The 17,960-nt window shown below is 40.6% G+C and overlaps 1 protein-coding gene across 2 annotated transcripts in view; it reads right to left on the minus strand.

Moving 5' to 3' along the window:
* Positions 1–17,960, minus strand: part of ksr2 (kinase suppressor of ras 2) — a 376,394-nt gene that overhangs the window by 64,645 nt on the left and 293,789 nt on the right. For both annotated transcript variants that reach the window (XM_063034229.1, XM_063034228.1), the window contains 3 exons: positions 16,570–16,611; positions 16,099–16,165; positions 8,408–8,456 (listed from right to left, as the gene is read on the minus strand). In XM_063034229.1, the coding sequence (XP_062890299.1) occupies positions 8,408–8,456; positions 16,099–16,165; positions 16,570–16,611 (158 nt within the window). The remainder of the gene's footprint in view (positions 1–8,407; positions 8,457–16,098; positions 16,166–16,569; positions 16,612–17,960) is intronic.

The following is a 17,960-nucleotide window of genomic DNA, read 5'->3' on the forward strand; positions in this document are numbered from 1 at the left end:
GATCTACATATTGACAGCAGGTTTTTCCAACTCAAATTAAAATAAGTTTTTGCCTCTTAATACTCTGCATACTCATTCCTCTTGAATGGTGCAAGAATTCAATGAGATAAATAACTACTCCTGTTCCTATCTTCTAACACCCTAGATTTTCCTGATTCTTGGACAGATCTGGACTTGACTCCCCAGAAAAGGTCATTTTTTTTCTGACTGCAAAAAAAAAGCATGCAAAGACATGCCACAGAAAAATCAATTCTTCCATGATCTCTCTAATTGTTGCAACACACATCAAAGTTGCTGATGAATGCAGCAGGCCAGGCAGCATCTCTAGGAAGAGGTACAGTCGACGTTTCGTCAGGACTAACTGAAGGAAGAGTTAGTAAGAGATTTGAAAGTGGGAGGGGGAGGGGGAGATCCAAAATGATAGGAGAAGACAGGAGGGGGAGGGATGGAGCCAAGAGCTGGACAGGACCTCCCATGATCCTCTCATATCCCCTTTGCTAATCACCTGTCCAGCTCTTGGCTCCATCCCTTCCCCTCCTGTCTTCTCCTATCATTTTGGATCTCCCCCTCCCCCTCCCACTTTCAAATCTCTTGCTAACGCTTCCTTCAGTCAGTTCTGACGAAAGGTCTCGGCCTGAAACGTCAACTGTACCTCTTCCTAGAGATGCTGCCTGGCCTGCTGCGTTCACCAGCAACTTTGATGTGTGTTGCTTGAATTTCCAGCATCTGCAGAATTCCTGTTGTTTGCTCTCTAATTGTTGCAAGGTCTAGTCAAGAGAAATGAGTCATGTTCTTGGTCTGCCATTCTCTGATCCACAGGAAGACAAGAATAGGAATAGGCCATTTAACCCCTTGAGCTTGCTTTGCTAATCAATTAAATCCTGGTCAACTCCATATTTTTCATCCCACATAGCTTCATTTACCAAATATCCATCTAACTCAGATTTAAAATTATCATTTGGCTGAGCACCAGTTATCATTTATTGGAGAACTTCAAACTTCATGCATCCTTTCATGTGATCTAACTTTCCTCATGAAATATTTAGCTCTAATTAGAGTCATAGAGTTATACAGCAGGCAAACAGACCTTTGGTACAACACATTCATGCTGAACCAAGTATCTTCCTGAACTAATCCCATTTAGACTATACTTCAAGAATCCAAACAAACAAAGCAATAACAAATCACTTAGCAGATGTAAATTGTTGTGTTAAAATCTTGCTTAACAGATATAATGTTAGCGCACAAGAATTCTAAGTCTAAAATTATGCAATGTTTGCTTTTTTCCATTAAACCCAATAAAACAGAACTATATAACAAGGAAATGCCAGAATTTGTTTGAAGGATGGGTAGCTTGAGGCCCATTGCAAGGTCTGCAAATATGGCAACACTCAAATGATAGCATATTTCCTATGATCTGCATTGTTCTTTAAATATTGTTCTTTAAGTATTGAGTATAGGAGTGGGGATGTTATGGGGAGGTTGTTTAATACATTGGTGAGGCCAAATTTGGAGTATTGTGTACAGTTCTGGTCACCTAACTATAGGAAGAATATCAGTAAGATTGAAAGTGTAGAGAAGATTTACTAGGATGTTGCCGGGTCTTCAAGAGTTGAGTTACAGGGAAAGATTGAAAAGGTGAGAACTATTCCTTGGAGCGTAGAAGAATGAGGGGAGATTTGATAGTGGTTTACAAAATTATGAGAGGTATAGACAGAGTAAATGTGAATAGGCTCTTTCCACTGAGATTACGAGAGATAAATATGGGAGGGCATGGCTTTAGGGTGAAAGGGGAAAGTTTTAGGGGGTACATTAGGGGGAACTTCTTCACTCAGAGAGTGGTGGGAGTGTGGAACAAACTGCCATCTGACGTGGTAAATGTAGGCTCAATCTTAAGTTTTAAGAATAAATTGGATAGATCCATGGATGGGAGAGGTCTGGAGAGTTATGGACTGGATGCAGGTCAATGGGACTAGCAGAATAATGTTTCAGCACAGACTAGAAGGGCTGAATGGCCTGTTTTCTGTGCTGTAGTGTTCTATGGCTCTATTAATCAAATGAATTGCTAACTTCAGGGGATACAGTGGCCCAACTCTTACATAAGAAACAAAGATAAAACCAGGTTGAAAAATAGCGCAGGTATCAGCACTGGTGCTTGGGAACTTGCTGTAGTAAGGTCAAATGCTGCTGGCTTGGAACTTTACCGAGAAGCAATATGGAAACATTGAGCTAATCGAAACCTCCCTCAATGCTGGCAGAGTCTGCAGATAAACAAAACTGATGATCAAGTGATATCTTAAAATATAAAGGTAAAGCTTGGGTATTCATTAACAACTCTAAATATGTACCGCATACTTCACTCATTTAGATTTCTCTGATGCAGATCTTTTAATTCTTAGTAAGTAACAGCTGTAAACACAGATGACAAGCCTTACTGAATAGTAAGTATCAGATATAAAATCTTCTGGAATTATCTGTTTCTGTAATAACTTTTAATTGCAGTCAGAAGGCTTAAAGTTTTGATCATATTTTTTCTTGATTTCAGTAGAATTTAGAATTCTTCGGAGTTATTATGTTACTATTCCTACTGGGTGCTGTTTTTGTAAAACTTTCTTAAATCTTATAGTGGCACAGAAGGAGACCACTTGGCCCATCTGATTACACGGCTGTCAGAGAAAATTCACTTAGTGTCATTCCCCTTTCTCCTTACTTCTCTGTACTCTTGCAACTTATTCTCTTACATTTATCAATGCCCTTTAATTTGATTTCCCAACTTTCTTACAGCAAGTGCTTATAATATTGGAAGGAAACGCATGTGATTACTTGGCAAACAAGCAAACTCTACATAGGCAGCACCTGATATTGGGATTGAACCTGGGTCCCTGTAGCTGTGAGTGTGCTGGAACTCGAAAGGCTAGAGATACTTCAATGCCTAGAAAGTTGTGTCAAATTAACTCCAGAAGTGCTATTGCTATTGGCATACTTGTCCCAATAAGCTTTGCAAGTGATGGTGTCTCTATCCTTTAGTGCATCAGATGCATGAGTCAAGACCTCCTGCGTACAGTTGGGGCCGTGTACATTTATCGTACAGCAATATGCGTACAATGTACAATAGGCATAACTCAATGCCATCTAAAAAATCTGCAGACGACACAAATGTCATTGGTAGAATTTCAGATGGAGACAAGGAAGTGTACAGAATCAGAATCAGATTTAATATCATCGAGGTATGTTGTGAAACTTGTTAACTTTGTTGCAGCAATACATGATCAATGTAGAAGAAAACTGAATTACAGTAAATATATATATTAAACAGTTAAATTAAGGTAAGTAGTGCAAAAACAGAAATGTATGAAAAGTAGGTGAGCTAGTGCTCAGGAGTTCGAAGTCCGTTTGGGACTCGGACGGCAGAGGAGAAGTAGCTGTTCTTGAATCACTGACAGTGTGTGCCTTCAGGCTTCTGTACCTCCTTCCTGATGGTAACAATGAGCAAAGGGCATGCCTTAATAACGGACATCACCTTTCTGAGGCACTGCTCCTTGAAATTGTCTTCGATACGACGGAGGCAAGTCCCCATGATGGAGCTGACTAACTTTATAACTCTGTGCAGCTTATGTCAATCCTGTGCAGCAGCAGCCACACCGCCCCACCACCGCCCCCCCCATACCAGACGGTGATGCAGCCAGTCAGAATGCTCCCCACGGTACATCTGTAGAAGTTTGAGCATTTTCGGTGACAAACCAAATCTACTCAAACTAGCTGCTGTCTTGGCTTCTTTATAGCTGCACCAGTATGCTGGGACCTATCATATATGTTGGGATCTATCTATGGAGTGAGATAGATCAGCTGGTTAAATGGTGTTGTAACAACAACCTTGCACTCAATGTCAGTAAGTCCAAAGAACTGATTGTGGACTTCAGGAAGCGGAATTCGTGAGAACATACACCAGTTTTTAGATTAGATTATGAGGACACTCACTCCTCGTTTATTGTCATTTAGAAATGCATGCATTAAAAAATGATACAATGTTCCTCCGGTATGATATCACAGAAACACAAGACAGACCAAGACTAAAACTGACAAAAAACCACATAATTATAACATATAGTTACAACAGAGCAAAGCAATACCGTAATTTGATAAGAGCAGACCACGGGCACAGTAAAAAAAAGTCTCAAAGTCCCGATAGCCCCATCATCTCACGCAGACGGTAGAAGGGAGAAACTCTCCCTGCCATGAGCTTCCAGCGCCGCAAACTTGCCAATGCAGTACCCTGGAAGCACCCGACCACCGTCCAACTCTGAGTCTGTCTGAAAACTTCGAGCCTCCGACCAGCCCTCCGACACCGAGCACCATCTCTGCCAAGCGCTTCGACCCCGGCCCCAGCCGCCAAGCATCAGGCAAAGCCGAGGATTCGGGGCCTTTCCTCTGGAGATTCTGGATCACACAGTAGCAGCGGCAGTGAAACAGGCATTTCAGAAGTTTCACCAGATGTTCCTCTGTGCTCTCACATCTGCCTCCATCAAATCAGAATTGAGTACGGCATCCTACTTGACAGATAACAGATACTCATCGCCGGACAGGCCGCGTGTGCTGCGGCACGCCACCATCTTCTCCTCCTCGAGGGATCAGCTGTGGGAAGGGTGAGCAGTTTCAAGACCCTGGGTGTCAACATCTCTGAATATTTATCCTGGGCCCAACATATTGATACATTTACAAGGAAGGCACAACAGTGCCTATATTTCAATAGGAGTTTGAGGAAACTTTTTGTGTCACCAATGACTCTCGCAAATTTCTATGGATGTAACTGGTTGCATCACTGTCTGGTATGAAGGGGCCACCGCACAGGACTGGAAAAAGCTGCGGAAAGTTCCAGTTCCATCATGGGCTCTATCCTCTCCAGCATCAAGGATATCTTCAAAAGACAATGCCTTAAAAAAGGTGGCATTCATCATTAAGGACCCCCATCACCCAGCACATGCCCTCTTCCCATTGAGGAGGTACAAGACAAGCACGAGGAAATCTGCAAATGTTGGAAACCTAAAGCAACAGACACAAAATGCTGGAGGAACTCAGCATGGAAAAGAGTAAACAGTCGAGTTTTGGGCCGAGATCCTTCAGCAGGACTGCCTGAAGACACACACTCAATGTTTTAGGAACAGCTTCTTCCCTTCCACCATCAGATCTCTGAATGGACAATGAACCCATGTACACTATCTCAGTTTTTTTTTTCATTTTTGCTCTTTACTTGACTACTTATTTATTTATATATATATGTTTCTTAGTGCATTTTTAAAATTATTATCTATTGCAATGTACTGCTACCACGAAACAACAAATTTCACAACATATGCCGGTGGTATTAAACCTGATTCTGATTTTGTCTTTCCTCCATATACTTATGACTGTAGACCAAGCAGGGTAAAACAGGTAGATTGTGAGAGCAGGTCAAGAGAAGTCTGAGCATAGGAGGGAAAAGTTGGGGATGGAGCATATTGACTGGCTGTATCACCACCTGGTACAGAAACTGCACCAACCGAGATTGTTGGCCACTGCAGCGAGTGCTACCAACAGGCCAGCACATCTGTGGAAGTGAACTTCCCTCCATTGAGGACATTTATAGCAGCAGGTGCAGAAAGAAGGCCTGGAAGGTCATTGGGGAAACCAGTCACCCCAACCATAAACTGTTTCAGCTGCTTCCGCCTGGCAAACAGTACCGCAGCATTAAAGCCAGGACTAACGGGCTAGAGGGCAGCTTCCTTCTACAACCCATTAGACTTTTAAATTCACATGTCAGTACATTGTGACGGAGACATAACGAAAAGATTTTTACTCCCTCACGTTGTGGGACGGACGTAAGATTTAAATAAACTGCAGTACTCTGTGCATGTCTGGACATTACACAGGGAAAATTAGGAGGTTTTGGGGAGTAGCTAGAAAAGACTTACCAATGAGGGCTGAAGGGTGAGGGGTGAGACTTGGGGTAAAGAGTAGTTGGGGTGCATTCTCCTAGGACCAGAGGAGATCTGACAGAAGTAATTAACATCATAAAAGGAATGGACAAAGTATAGAAAGAATAGATAGAAATTGTTCCCTTTGGTGGACTGGTCAAGGACTATGGGCCATGGAATGAAGGCGATAAGCAAAAGTAACATGAGTACTTTTTTTTTACAAACGGTATGGTCAGAGTCTGGATTTCACTGCCAGGAGTAGGAGTGGATGCCGATTCAACTGTAGCATTCAAAGGGTAGCTGCAAAACGTTGGTGAGGAAAGAATTTGAAAATGGCATGGTAACAAGATTGCTTCTACAAAGAGCTAGAACAGATTCAATGAACAAATGGCCTCCTTCTTTGCAAAGATCATCCTGTGATCATGGTGATATGGTGCTGTATTTTTTATGCACATGGAAATAGACTTGTTTAATTAAAGTTGTGGACTCTTTTTTTTGATATCTTGTTTAAATAGCTATTGCCAGTAAAATTAGTTCTCATTTTAACAAGGGCAAATGATATACCAGTAAATTAAAGAGCTGGTCGATTTTTCTGGAACATTGATTGTAGGCTGCATAAAGGCAGGGAATTAATGCTTGTGATCATCTAATTTACTGCAGGCTAAATAATTTTCATGCATGAGTACACAGTTCACAATATAACTCATAGCCAAATTGCATATACAAAGGAAGGCATGATTTGTTAAAACAAAAACCTGCAGATTAATTGATGGGCATCCTCTGGTTGGAGCAAAAAAAAACTGCAGATGCTGGTGGTCTGAAGAAACTGAAGGAAAGTGCTCAAATGGTCAGTCAGCATCAGTGAGGAAGAAACAAGCGGCCCCTCAGTGGGATGCCGAGTGATAAGAGGAAATCCAAGTTGGAAGGAATATTTTGCAAACTAGGTCTTGTTTAGTTACAACAAAGCAGACGGGAAAAAGAAGCAGCAGAATCTCTTTAAACTGCCTCTGGCAGTGACAGAGTATACTAATGACTCCTGCATTGTGGGAGGCTTGCATTCCTAGGTAATGTCCTTTTCATGATTTTCTGTAACGTGAAGCTGAGGTACTTTTTTTTCACATAAATGCTATAAGAGAAAATAATTTATTCTATATATCAAGTTTTATGGAAAATTGTAAATTCTGTAAGGGCTGAATTTCCTTTACCCAAATGACTGTAATGCGGGGGTTGCCTGCATTGAAGAAGTTTGCAGTTAGAAACTGAGAAGCTATAAAAGAGGAACAATAACTATAAGTCTATTTGTAAGGCATTCAAAGGAGGCATTTTTTATATAAACAACTGCAGTGAGGCATTTTTATACAAATAAGTGTTAATTAAATGTTGAGGTAAAAACTGTCAATATTCAATGTTACTTGGACAGATGGGTAAAGGAAGAGTGAATGGAAAATTTGGGTTTGAGTCAATATGCAGCAAGAAATTTGCCTGGAATAAATTCTTCCTGCAATTAATTGTGAAGTGAGACAGGAAATGATGCACTTCTTTCATGATACCAGTTCATTTCGCTCTTCTTTCTGAATGAGTTGACTCATGCTGAAGTATGCTTCTAAAGTGATGGCAGCTCTCCAGTATCATTCAGAAAACTTTCAATTTGACTTTACTGTCCTACAATTGGGAATGGCCTACAACTAACTGGGAGTGGCCTACTCTCTGCTGAAGTCTTTAACCTGCCATTGTGTTCTTCTGAGGTGATAATGCAAATCAAGTGGTTGGTCTATCATCAGTTTGGCCAAATTTAACCTAAGAGAATATAGGGTGCTTTGGAGGGTTTTGCAATATACTGTAGGGTGCTTAGGAGGGTTAGCATCAGTGGGCAAAATATGCTGCCTGTTTTGTGACAGCCCATGATGAATATTTTCCTCAGTGAAACTAATACATTCATAGCTTTAATTTGGATGCATACTTTGGCACATCAAGACAGTCGAAAACTTTATGTATCAGCACCAAGATCAACTAGTATGTTTATTTAGTGCAGATCAAAGGTTAAGTAAGACCTTCCACGATATTTGTGAGTCAGCTCTCCTCTTGATTATTTATTAATGAAACTACTAAGGAACCAGATCAGCATAGCTTATATTCATTCACAGAGGAAGGGTATAATTATAGAAAAGCAACGTTTAATTTTCTCACTATTTTTGTTCAAGTTGATGAGCCTTGATTTTCCAAATCCTTAGCACCACTGTTAGAATAAGTAAGTTAAAGCTGGAGTTATAACAATGCTGATGAGAAAATCAAGATTTAGCTTCCTAAATTTAATAATTTATTAACATATACAGTATTTGAAAATTATATATCTTAATAAATTGATAACTTTTTCTCAATTCTAATGCTGCTTATCTTTCATAGATCAAGACCAGCTGTAATACTTAGTTAAACTTACTTAATCACTTTGAACTTACCTCTGATGTGGGCTCATTTACTTCCACTCGAAGTGTTGGGTTTCCTCCACTGGTGAAAAAACATAGACAATTACGCTTTAACACTGTCTAACTGCTAGAACAGAGGGCACGCAAACATGAATGACGTAGAGAGATTTTGCTGTGACAAGATTTATAGTTTTGGAATATCTTTAAGAGACAAGAATAGAATATAATTTCCAGTAATTAACTTTAATGAATGAAAAATATCAGGAATGTAATAAGGGAGGCAAAGTTTCCAATGTATACTCAGTAAATTTGGGTAAGGAGTGCTAACTGACGTCTCAGGTTCCTGTCATAGTTAATTCCATTTTTATACAGCATATTGACTTTAATGTGATGTCTCCAAATAAATGAAACTCCTCTGTTAGATTATGTTTTTCCCAACTCAGTTGTTTTAAAGCAGGAACTGCTGATCATTGGTGACTCCCAGAAGCTGAGAAGGGAGGTGATGTCTGACCCATTCTCCTACAAAGTTAACCTGAACAATAGCTGCAATTCTGCAAGCGTGCTACAGAAATTTATATTTTTTAAAATTGGGATACAATGTGGAATGGGTCCCTTGGGCCCGTTCAGCTGCACTGCCCAGCAATCCCCCAGTTTAACCCTAGCCTAGTAATTTACAATGACCAATTAACCTACCAACCGGTATGTCTTTGGACTGTGGGAGGAAACCAGAGCACCCGGAGGAAACACATGTGGTCACCCACCGGTAGAGCAGGTAGAACAGACAGCAACAGGAATTGAACCCGGGTTTCTGGTACTGTAAAGCGTTTTGCTAACCACTACACTACTGACCATCCTGTTTAATATATATTCAATTAACATGATATCAAGGACAGTAAATAAAAATGATTGGGCAGTTCATTATATAAAATGAGAATTATTTGTAAAGTAGGAAATAACTGCATTGCTATTATATATAAAAAATAAAATTCTGTAATAATATGGGTATCATTCAGATATATCCTTCCAATCATACTGATAAAGGCATTAAGGGGAAGTGACAGATTGTGAAAGCTTTACTTACTGAGGAAAAATTGAGCGTCCAATAAATATTTTATCACATGGTAAAAATAGCTCGTAGTTGTTGAGAATACAACTCCAGATATTCTTCATTGTGTGCTGTTTTGTCTATTATACTTAGCATTGCAGTTTGCTGGCTGCTATTAGATTACCAATATAAATACTGGCAGCATAATTAACTTTCTTATAGCTAATGGCAACAGGCATCTGCTGTGCAGATCACTGCTTTCACAGAGATGCAGAAATGTAATGGTGGTGAAAATCAACATACTGACTCAGTTGGCTTCTCTGTTTGATCTCTGGAAACTATAAGAGGGGTTAAAGTAAATGGGCTAGAAGTTCTAATGTGTAGCTCAATTTTTTTTTACAGAATCATCCTCTGTGAGCATGTTGCAAAAAAGAATCTTGGTTCACAGCAGCAACTATCCACTGGTATCCATACACATCCAGCAGACACTTTCGGAACATTATAGCACAAGTAAAGTCAGCGCAAACAAAGAGACAAGGCTTTCTTCAGGGAGTATTGCCCCACTTCTGTGCAAGTTAAAGACCCTGTCCACATCAGAAGGTTGACAAGAAGATCATAGAAACATAGAAAACCTACAGCACAATACAGGTCCTTCAGTCCATAATGCTGTGCAGAAGATGTCCTTACTTTAGAAATTACCTCGGGTTACCCATAGCCCTCTATTTTTCTAAGCTCCATGTACATACCCAGGAGTCTCTTAAAAGACCCTATCGTATCTGCCTCCACCACTGTTCCTGGCAGCCCATTCCACGCACTCACCACTCTCTGCATAAAAAACTTACCCCTGGCATCTCCTCTGTACCTACTTCCAAGCACCTTAAAACTGTGCCCTCTCGTATTGGCCATTTCAGTCCAGGAGAAAAGCCTCTGATTATCCACACGATCAATGCCTCTCAGCAACTTATACACCTCTATCAGGTCACCTCTCATCCTCTACCGCTGCAAGGAGAAAAGGCCGAGTTCACACAACTTATTCTCATAAGGCGTGCTCCCCAATCCAGGCAACATCCCTGTAATTCTCCTCTGCACCCGTTCTATAGTTTCCACATTCTTCCTGTAGTGAAGTGACCAGAACTGAGCACAGTACTCCAAGTGGGACCTGACCAGGGTCCTATATAGCTGCAACATTATCTCTCGGCTGTTGAACTCAATCCCATGGTTGATAAAGGCCAATGCTCCATATGCCTTCTTAACCACAGAGTCAATCTGCGCAGCAGCTTTGAGTGTCCTGTGGACTCGGACCCCAAGATCCCTCTGATCCTCCACACTGCCAAGAGTCTTAACATTAATACTAGAAGGGGTCCCAGAACAGACCCCTGAGGCACACCACTGGTCAGCGATCTCCATGCAGAGTATAACCCGTCTACAACCACTCATTGCCTTCTGTGAGCAAGCCAATTCTGGATCCACGAAGCAAGGTCTCCTTGGATCCCATGCTGAAATCTATATATGTACACTAAATCTACTGCTCGACCTTCATCAATGTGTTTAGTCAAAACTTCAATCAGGCTTGTAAGGCCTTTGACAAAGCCATACTGACTATTCCGAATCATATTATGCCTCTCCAAATGTTCATAAATCCTGCCTCTCAGGATCTTTTCCATCAACTTACCAACTACTGAAGTAAGACTCACTGGTCTATAATCTCCTGGGCTATCTCTACTCCCTTTCATGAATAAGGGAACAACATCTGCAACCCTCCAATCCTCTGGAGCCTGTCCCGTCCCCATTGATGATGCAAAGATCATCGCCAGAGGTTCAGCAATCTCCTGCCTCACCTCCCACAGTAGCCTGGGGTACATCTCATCTGGTCCTGCAGACTTATCCAACTTGATGCCTTCCAAAAGCTCCAGCACATCCTCTTTTTTAATGTATATATGCTTAAGCTTTTCAATCGAGTGTAAGTCATCCCTACAATCACCAAGATCCTTTTCCTTAATACTGAAGCAAAGTACTCATTAAGTATCTCTGCTATCTCCTCCGGTTCCATACACACTTCTCCACTGTCACACTTGATAGGTCCTATTCTCTCATGTCTTATCTTCTTGCTCTTCACATACTTGTGGAATGCCTTGGGGTTTTCCTTAATCCTGCTCGTCAAGGCCTTCTCATGGCCCCTTCTGTCTCTCCTAATTTCATTCTTAAGCTCCTTCCAATTTGCCTTATAATCTTCTAGATCTCTATCATTACCTAGTTTTTTGACCCTTTCATAAGATTTTCCTTTTTTCTTGACTAAACTTTCAACAGCCTTTGTATATCATGGTTCCTATACCTTACCATCTTTTCCTTGTCTCATTGGAACATACCTATGCAGAACACCATGCAAATATCCACTGAACATTTTTCCACATTTCTGCCATACATTTCCCTGAGAACATCTGTTCGCAATTTAAGCTTCCAAGTTCCGGCCTGATAACTTCATATTTCCCTTTACTCCAATTAAATGCTTTCCTAACCTCTCCAATGCCATGGTAAAGGAGATAGAATTGTGACCACTATCTCCAAAATGCTCTCCCACTGAGAGACCTGACACCTGACCAGGTTCATTTCCCAATACCAGATCAAGTACAGCCTCTCCTCATGTAGGCTTATCTACAAATTGTGTCAGGAAACCTTCCTGAACACACCGAACAAACTCCACCCCATCTAAACCCCTTGCTCTAGAGAGATGCCAATCAATATTTGGGAAATTAAAATCTCTCCCACTACAACAACCCTGTTATTATTACACCTTTCCAGAATCTGTCTCCATATCTGCTCCTCGATGTCCCTGTTACTGTTGGGTGGTCTATAAAAAACACCCAGTAGAGTTATTCACCCCTTCCTATTTCTAACTTCCACCCACAAAGATTCAGTAGACAATCCCTCCATGACTTCCTCCTTTTCTGCAGCCATGACACTATCTCTGATCAACAGTGCCACCCCCCCATCTCTTTTGCCTCCCTCGCTGTCCTTTCTGAAACATCTAAAGCCTGGCACTCTTAGTAACCATTCCTGCCTCTGAGCCATCCAAGTCTCTCAAATCATAGCTCCAAGTACTGATCCATGCTCTAAGCGCATCTGCTTTGTTCATGATGCTTCTTGCATTAAAATAGACACATCTCAAACCATTGGTCTGAGCACATCCCTTCTCTATCACCTGCCTATCCTCCCTCTCATACTGTCTCCAAGCTTTCTCTATTTGTGAGCCAACAGCCCATTCCTCCGTCTCTTCAGTTTGGTTCCCACCCCCCAGCAATTCTAGTTTAAACTGGAGTTAGATTTAGATCAATCAGATGATGTTTACAACCTTGGAGGACCATCACCCCATTTCCAACTAAGCACTTTTTTTAGTCCAAGCCTCCAAAGAAGGCAAACTTTGTCTTAGGTGCCCAACTCTGGCTGCACAACTTCTCTTGCCCCATCACTGAACTGTTCCCACAACCTATGGTCTCATTTTCAGGGACTTTTCATCTCATGTTCTTGATATTTATTGCTTATTTGTTTACTATATATTTATTTCATTTTGTATTTACATAGTTTGTTGTCATTTGCAGTTTGGTTGTCGGTGGTCTTTCTTTGATTCTATTGAGTTTCTGTGTCTATTTACCGTGAATGCCCACAAGAGACTGTATCTTAGAGTTGTATAAAGTGATATCTATATATAAGCACTTTGATAATAAATTTACTTTGAACTTTGAACTTATCAGTTGTCTGAGATGGATGGTGCCATTCTCCTCAACTTACCTGTCATTCGAGGGCAAATCTGCATCCAAGTAGTCACAATACATAAAATATTGCTTCCCATTGGAAGACATCTTTTTCAGGTGGAAACTATGCGGCATAGCTTGCTGACGACTCTAATGCACACAATGATGGACTTCAGGGACCATAGTGAACTAAAACCTGACAAAAACTGACAACAAAAGAAGTCTACACCATGAAGACTGCTTTTAGACTGTCCACTGACCTTAAAATTTGGGCTTTTATTCAAGATTATCATTATTAATAATGGTAATAATTAATAGTGATTATCATTATTTCTGAGCTGGCATATTTACTGCTGAGAAGTAGAAACATTACTTCTATGTTTAACCTATGAAATGAAAAGATTTTAAAGATATCTATTTTATTTTGTAGGAATAAATGAGGCTCTTCATTGATGGCTTTAACCTCATCTTCGGAAATTCTGATGCACCAAGTGTTCGTTATATGGACACAGCAACAGGCTTCTAGATTTATCATTGTCAGTAACCAAGACTCAGTTAGATGTGTTGTGGCTGTGTTCCTTGGGTGTTTGGGTTCATTAGTACCTGATACAATGGATGGACAGGCAAAGCCGACACAGTGATAGTTTGGGGCAAAGGTGGAGAATATAAACATTGGCAGAACGGTAGATGGTTTAAGGACAATGGTGACAGTTCAGGGTAATAGAATTATGGATTCAAGGGACTGATAGAAGGGGTGGGTAGTGCGGGCTTGTTGTTGGTGGTAGGGAGCTGAAAGAAAAGTGAGGACAAATGTGGTGCTTGTTGCAGCCTGACGAGCCTGAATAGGAGAGATAAGTAATTGACTTACTTAGTACTGGTTTCACTCTAAAGGTCCACAAGGAGGATTAGATTATCCTGGGAGTTCCCAGGACAACATGTTCCAAGGTTGGAATGCACAAGGAACAAGCTGCCAGAGAAAGTGCTTATGGCAAGTACAATAATAACATATAAAAGACATTTGGACATGTACAAAGACACGAAAAGTTTAGAGGGATATAGGCAAGTGGGACCAGTGTAGAGGGACATCTTGGTTGGCAAGGGTGAGTAGGGACAAAGGGCCTTTTTCTGCGTTGCATGGCTCTACGTCTCTCCACTGGCATCAAAAGAAGTGTTTCATGGGGAACGATTCTACCTTGCACAATCCTGATGTGGAAACCATATCTGAGACACTCGCTCTCAAGTACGCATGGTTGAAATTCTGTCGTCAGGTGGAATGACCTGGAAAGTGTCTTTCTCTAATTCAGTCAAAAATGATGATTAATTTTCAACTACATAAAGCTGAATTCCAAGCTTTCAGTCTCTGAAATTTTAGAATCTAGAGCAAAGAAATGAATATTCAAACCAACCAGGCAGTATCACTAATTGCCATAAATCTTCACAGAATGGAATTAAGCTGCTTGGAAACATCGTGTCCGTGTAAGCCAACAAGTATCTTCCTATACTATTTCACTTTACATCACTCAGCCTATAACTTTCTATACAGACTGATATTCTACTCCCACTCTAATCCTTTCCATTCTGTTACCTTCATATTTTTTGGATTCCATCAATTCTCTTGCATTTGCCAGGAAAATCCTTAACAGTATCAGTGACATCTGCTTCAATCACATCAAATTCCAAACCACTTCCCGAGTAAGGAGATTCCTTGTAAGTTCTTTAACTAACCTGCTACTCAATTTCATGTCCCTATGCTCTGGGCTATCTTTCCATGCAGCCACTATAAAACCCCTTTAGAGTTCGGAAGAGATCTATCACATTCCTCTTTGAACCCAACATTTCCAGTATATTTCTCTTTCCTGCTGATTTTTTTTGTAAATCTCTTCTAAGCTTTCACCGGTTCCTAGATATCCTACTGAAGCGCGTACACAGCAGAAGGAAACACACTATTCCAAGTGTGGTCTAAGTAAACATCTATTTAGATCTGGCATTTGTTTTCCACTATCATATTTCATTATTTTCTAAATTAACTATAGCATATTGCTTGCAGACTTTATGCTCTCATCAATCAGCTCTGCTATTCTTGGGTATCTTGGGATCTGTAGTCCTTTTGTTCCCCTGTGCATTTAACCACAAGCCTTATGGGGTGACATATGTTGGAATGCGGATAACGGGTACTTGAGAAGGATAGTTCATCTGGCAATTCTTCCTTCTAATAAACAGACATGCAAACTGAACTGACTCCTATTAAATTGTGCCTTTATATCATAGAGAAGCTGACAACATCCAGCTATATGAAATGCCAATTGAGTGAAATGTTGATGGGCTGTGGAGGTCACACAAACAGTTCACTAAGGTTGTTAATAAATTTCTTGGTCAGCTGCTGCACTCAGAACAATGCTCCAATTTATGCTGAGAATCTGAAGTTAGGTACAAACAACAGAGACATGTTACAGGATGAGGAGTCCAGCAAAATCTCTAGGAGGTTTAAAATAAATTCTATCCCTGAATGATGCTCTTGTCATTCCTGTGACATATGACTTCAACCACTTGAGAGAGTTCACCAATGGAATTCAACTCTTTGGTTCTTGTTGGGACCAAAGCTATAGGGAGTTGAGTGGTACTGGCAAACCCAAATAAGGATATCAGTGAGCAGGCTGATGGTTGAAGATCTGCTGTTGTTTGAGAACTAATTGTTTGATTAAGTTAGAACACTTTTTCTGCTGTACTTTGTGAACATCTCATTGCAGGGAAATTTGCTTCTTTCAAGTGTAGTACAACATGTGGCAGAGTGCACATTCATCAACATGGCAAGTTTCAACATGCTGCTCTATATTTTAAAGATCACTCGGCATTCCAGCAGGCTGGGTGCAATGCTTAATATTCACGGGATTCACTACAAATTTAGACTAGCTAATGAAAAAATCTCTTACATTGGGTCAGAGTTGACAGGATGAAGAATAACTTGAGGAGTTCGAGTTTGTGCCTCTGGTGTGACATCTAGGAACAAGATGTTAGATTATAAAACAGAAATTACCAGGAGACAATGAGAAAGATAATCATAAATTCTACATCAAATAAAGAGTTCCAACTCTCTGAAGGGCCTGCAAGGAATCACATGGCACATATTAAAGGAGATACCTTAATCTTGGAGAAATCAAACAGAAAGTACAAGTTTATTCATGTGCCCGAGTCAAATATTTATCAAAGACAATCCTTCCCTCTTATAAACTTATATCAATGATATGAACATGGTTTAATTCATTAAAAGGATTTTAATGTCAATTATTAAAAGGGAAAAGTATCTTATAAACGCAAAAAAACTATGACAGTTATTGCACAATATCCATTAGAAAGTGCTAATGGATATGAAAAGGAATGGTGCTGAATTAAAGATCACTTACCTGGAAATATGAATTGCTGCTTGTACTTGAAATAATGAGAAGCTTGCAACAGAGAAAAGGCAGAACTGTAAGCAAAGCAATCAAGCCCAAGTGAAACACAGGCACAAAGCATTCTCTTACCTTTGTATATATTCTCTATTTATTAATTTTATTAGTAGTAACCATATCCTACAAGCAACACTAGGTTATAAACTCAACAACTGAGAGAAAGGCATTAAAATTTCAGATAAATACTATGAGGTGCATCTTGGTGGCTGATAGCCAGCAGTTCAATTTAGAGCCTCAGGCAATCAAGTCATTAACACTTCCTGTGTGGCCATACATGGAGTCTGAAGATCAAATGCCAGCACAAGTGGCATCGCCATCGAGCCACAGAACAAAGCCATAGCTCTGCGAAGACGGATACAGAATGCAGCACATCCAGCGTTCAGATATACTTCAGGGAGGGCTGGAGTGGAAATGGCAGCCCCATTCATTTGAGTGTTGTCACTGATCCTATGAAAAGGGTAGGTGCTGGTAAGTGGTTCAATTATTATTTTAAAATGTTATTGAGTTTTAATTACATCTAATTTTACATGTTATTTTTAAGGCGAGTTTTTAAGAGGTTTTACATAGCTTTTGACAATCAGAGACAGTTTGAAAACCATTAAAAACCCTATCTTAAACTATGAGCTGTCAAAAACCATCAGCGTACTCAAGGAACATGGCACAGAATACACAGGCTGAGGCCTGGTTGCTGCTTGGAGGCTGCTCTTCTGTCGCATCCTGTGGGGGGTGAGGATCACCTTGCCATAAGAAAGGTGAGTGTGAAAAAAAACTCAGGTGGTGAGCCTGTGTAGCATTCTGGTTCAGGAGGATCCAGTCCATCATTCCTCAACTATTATAGTCCATCAAATTTAACCTGCTCTTCAACAAGGTTACATCTGCTGTATGATCTACTCCATACACCCCATGTCCCTTAATACTTTTGATTAATTAAAATTACAGTTTAAATCCAAGGCTAAATATGGGGAACCATGGTAGACTGGCAGCTAGCGTGATGCTATTACAGCCAGGGTAATAAGAGTTCGATTCTGGCATACGCTAAAGAAAGCTTGTATGTTCTTCACGTCACTGCGTGGGTTTCCTCTGGGTACTCCAGGTTCCTCCCACAGTCCAAAGGTGTACAGGTTAGTTGGTTAATTGATCATTGTAAACTGTCCTGTGATCGGGCTAGGATTAAATCAGCGCAGCTCATTGGGCCAGAATGGCCTGTCTGAGCGGTATCACTAAATAATAACCAAGTGGCCCAGCACCAGCTGGCATTTGCCAAAGAGCCATCCGATTTCTACCACATCTTGCAGATGTAAATGTGTCCTTCACAAATGAGTTGCCAGTAATCACTGGCCAAA

The sequence above is a fragment of the Mobula hypostoma genome, chromosome 27 (genome assembly GCF_963921235.1).
Source record: "Mobula hypostoma chromosome 27, sMobHyp1.1, whole genome shotgun sequence".
In the NCBI taxonomy this organism is placed as follows: Eukaryota; Metazoa; Chordata; class Chondrichthyes; order Myliobatiformes; family Myliobatidae; genus Mobula; species Mobula hypostoma.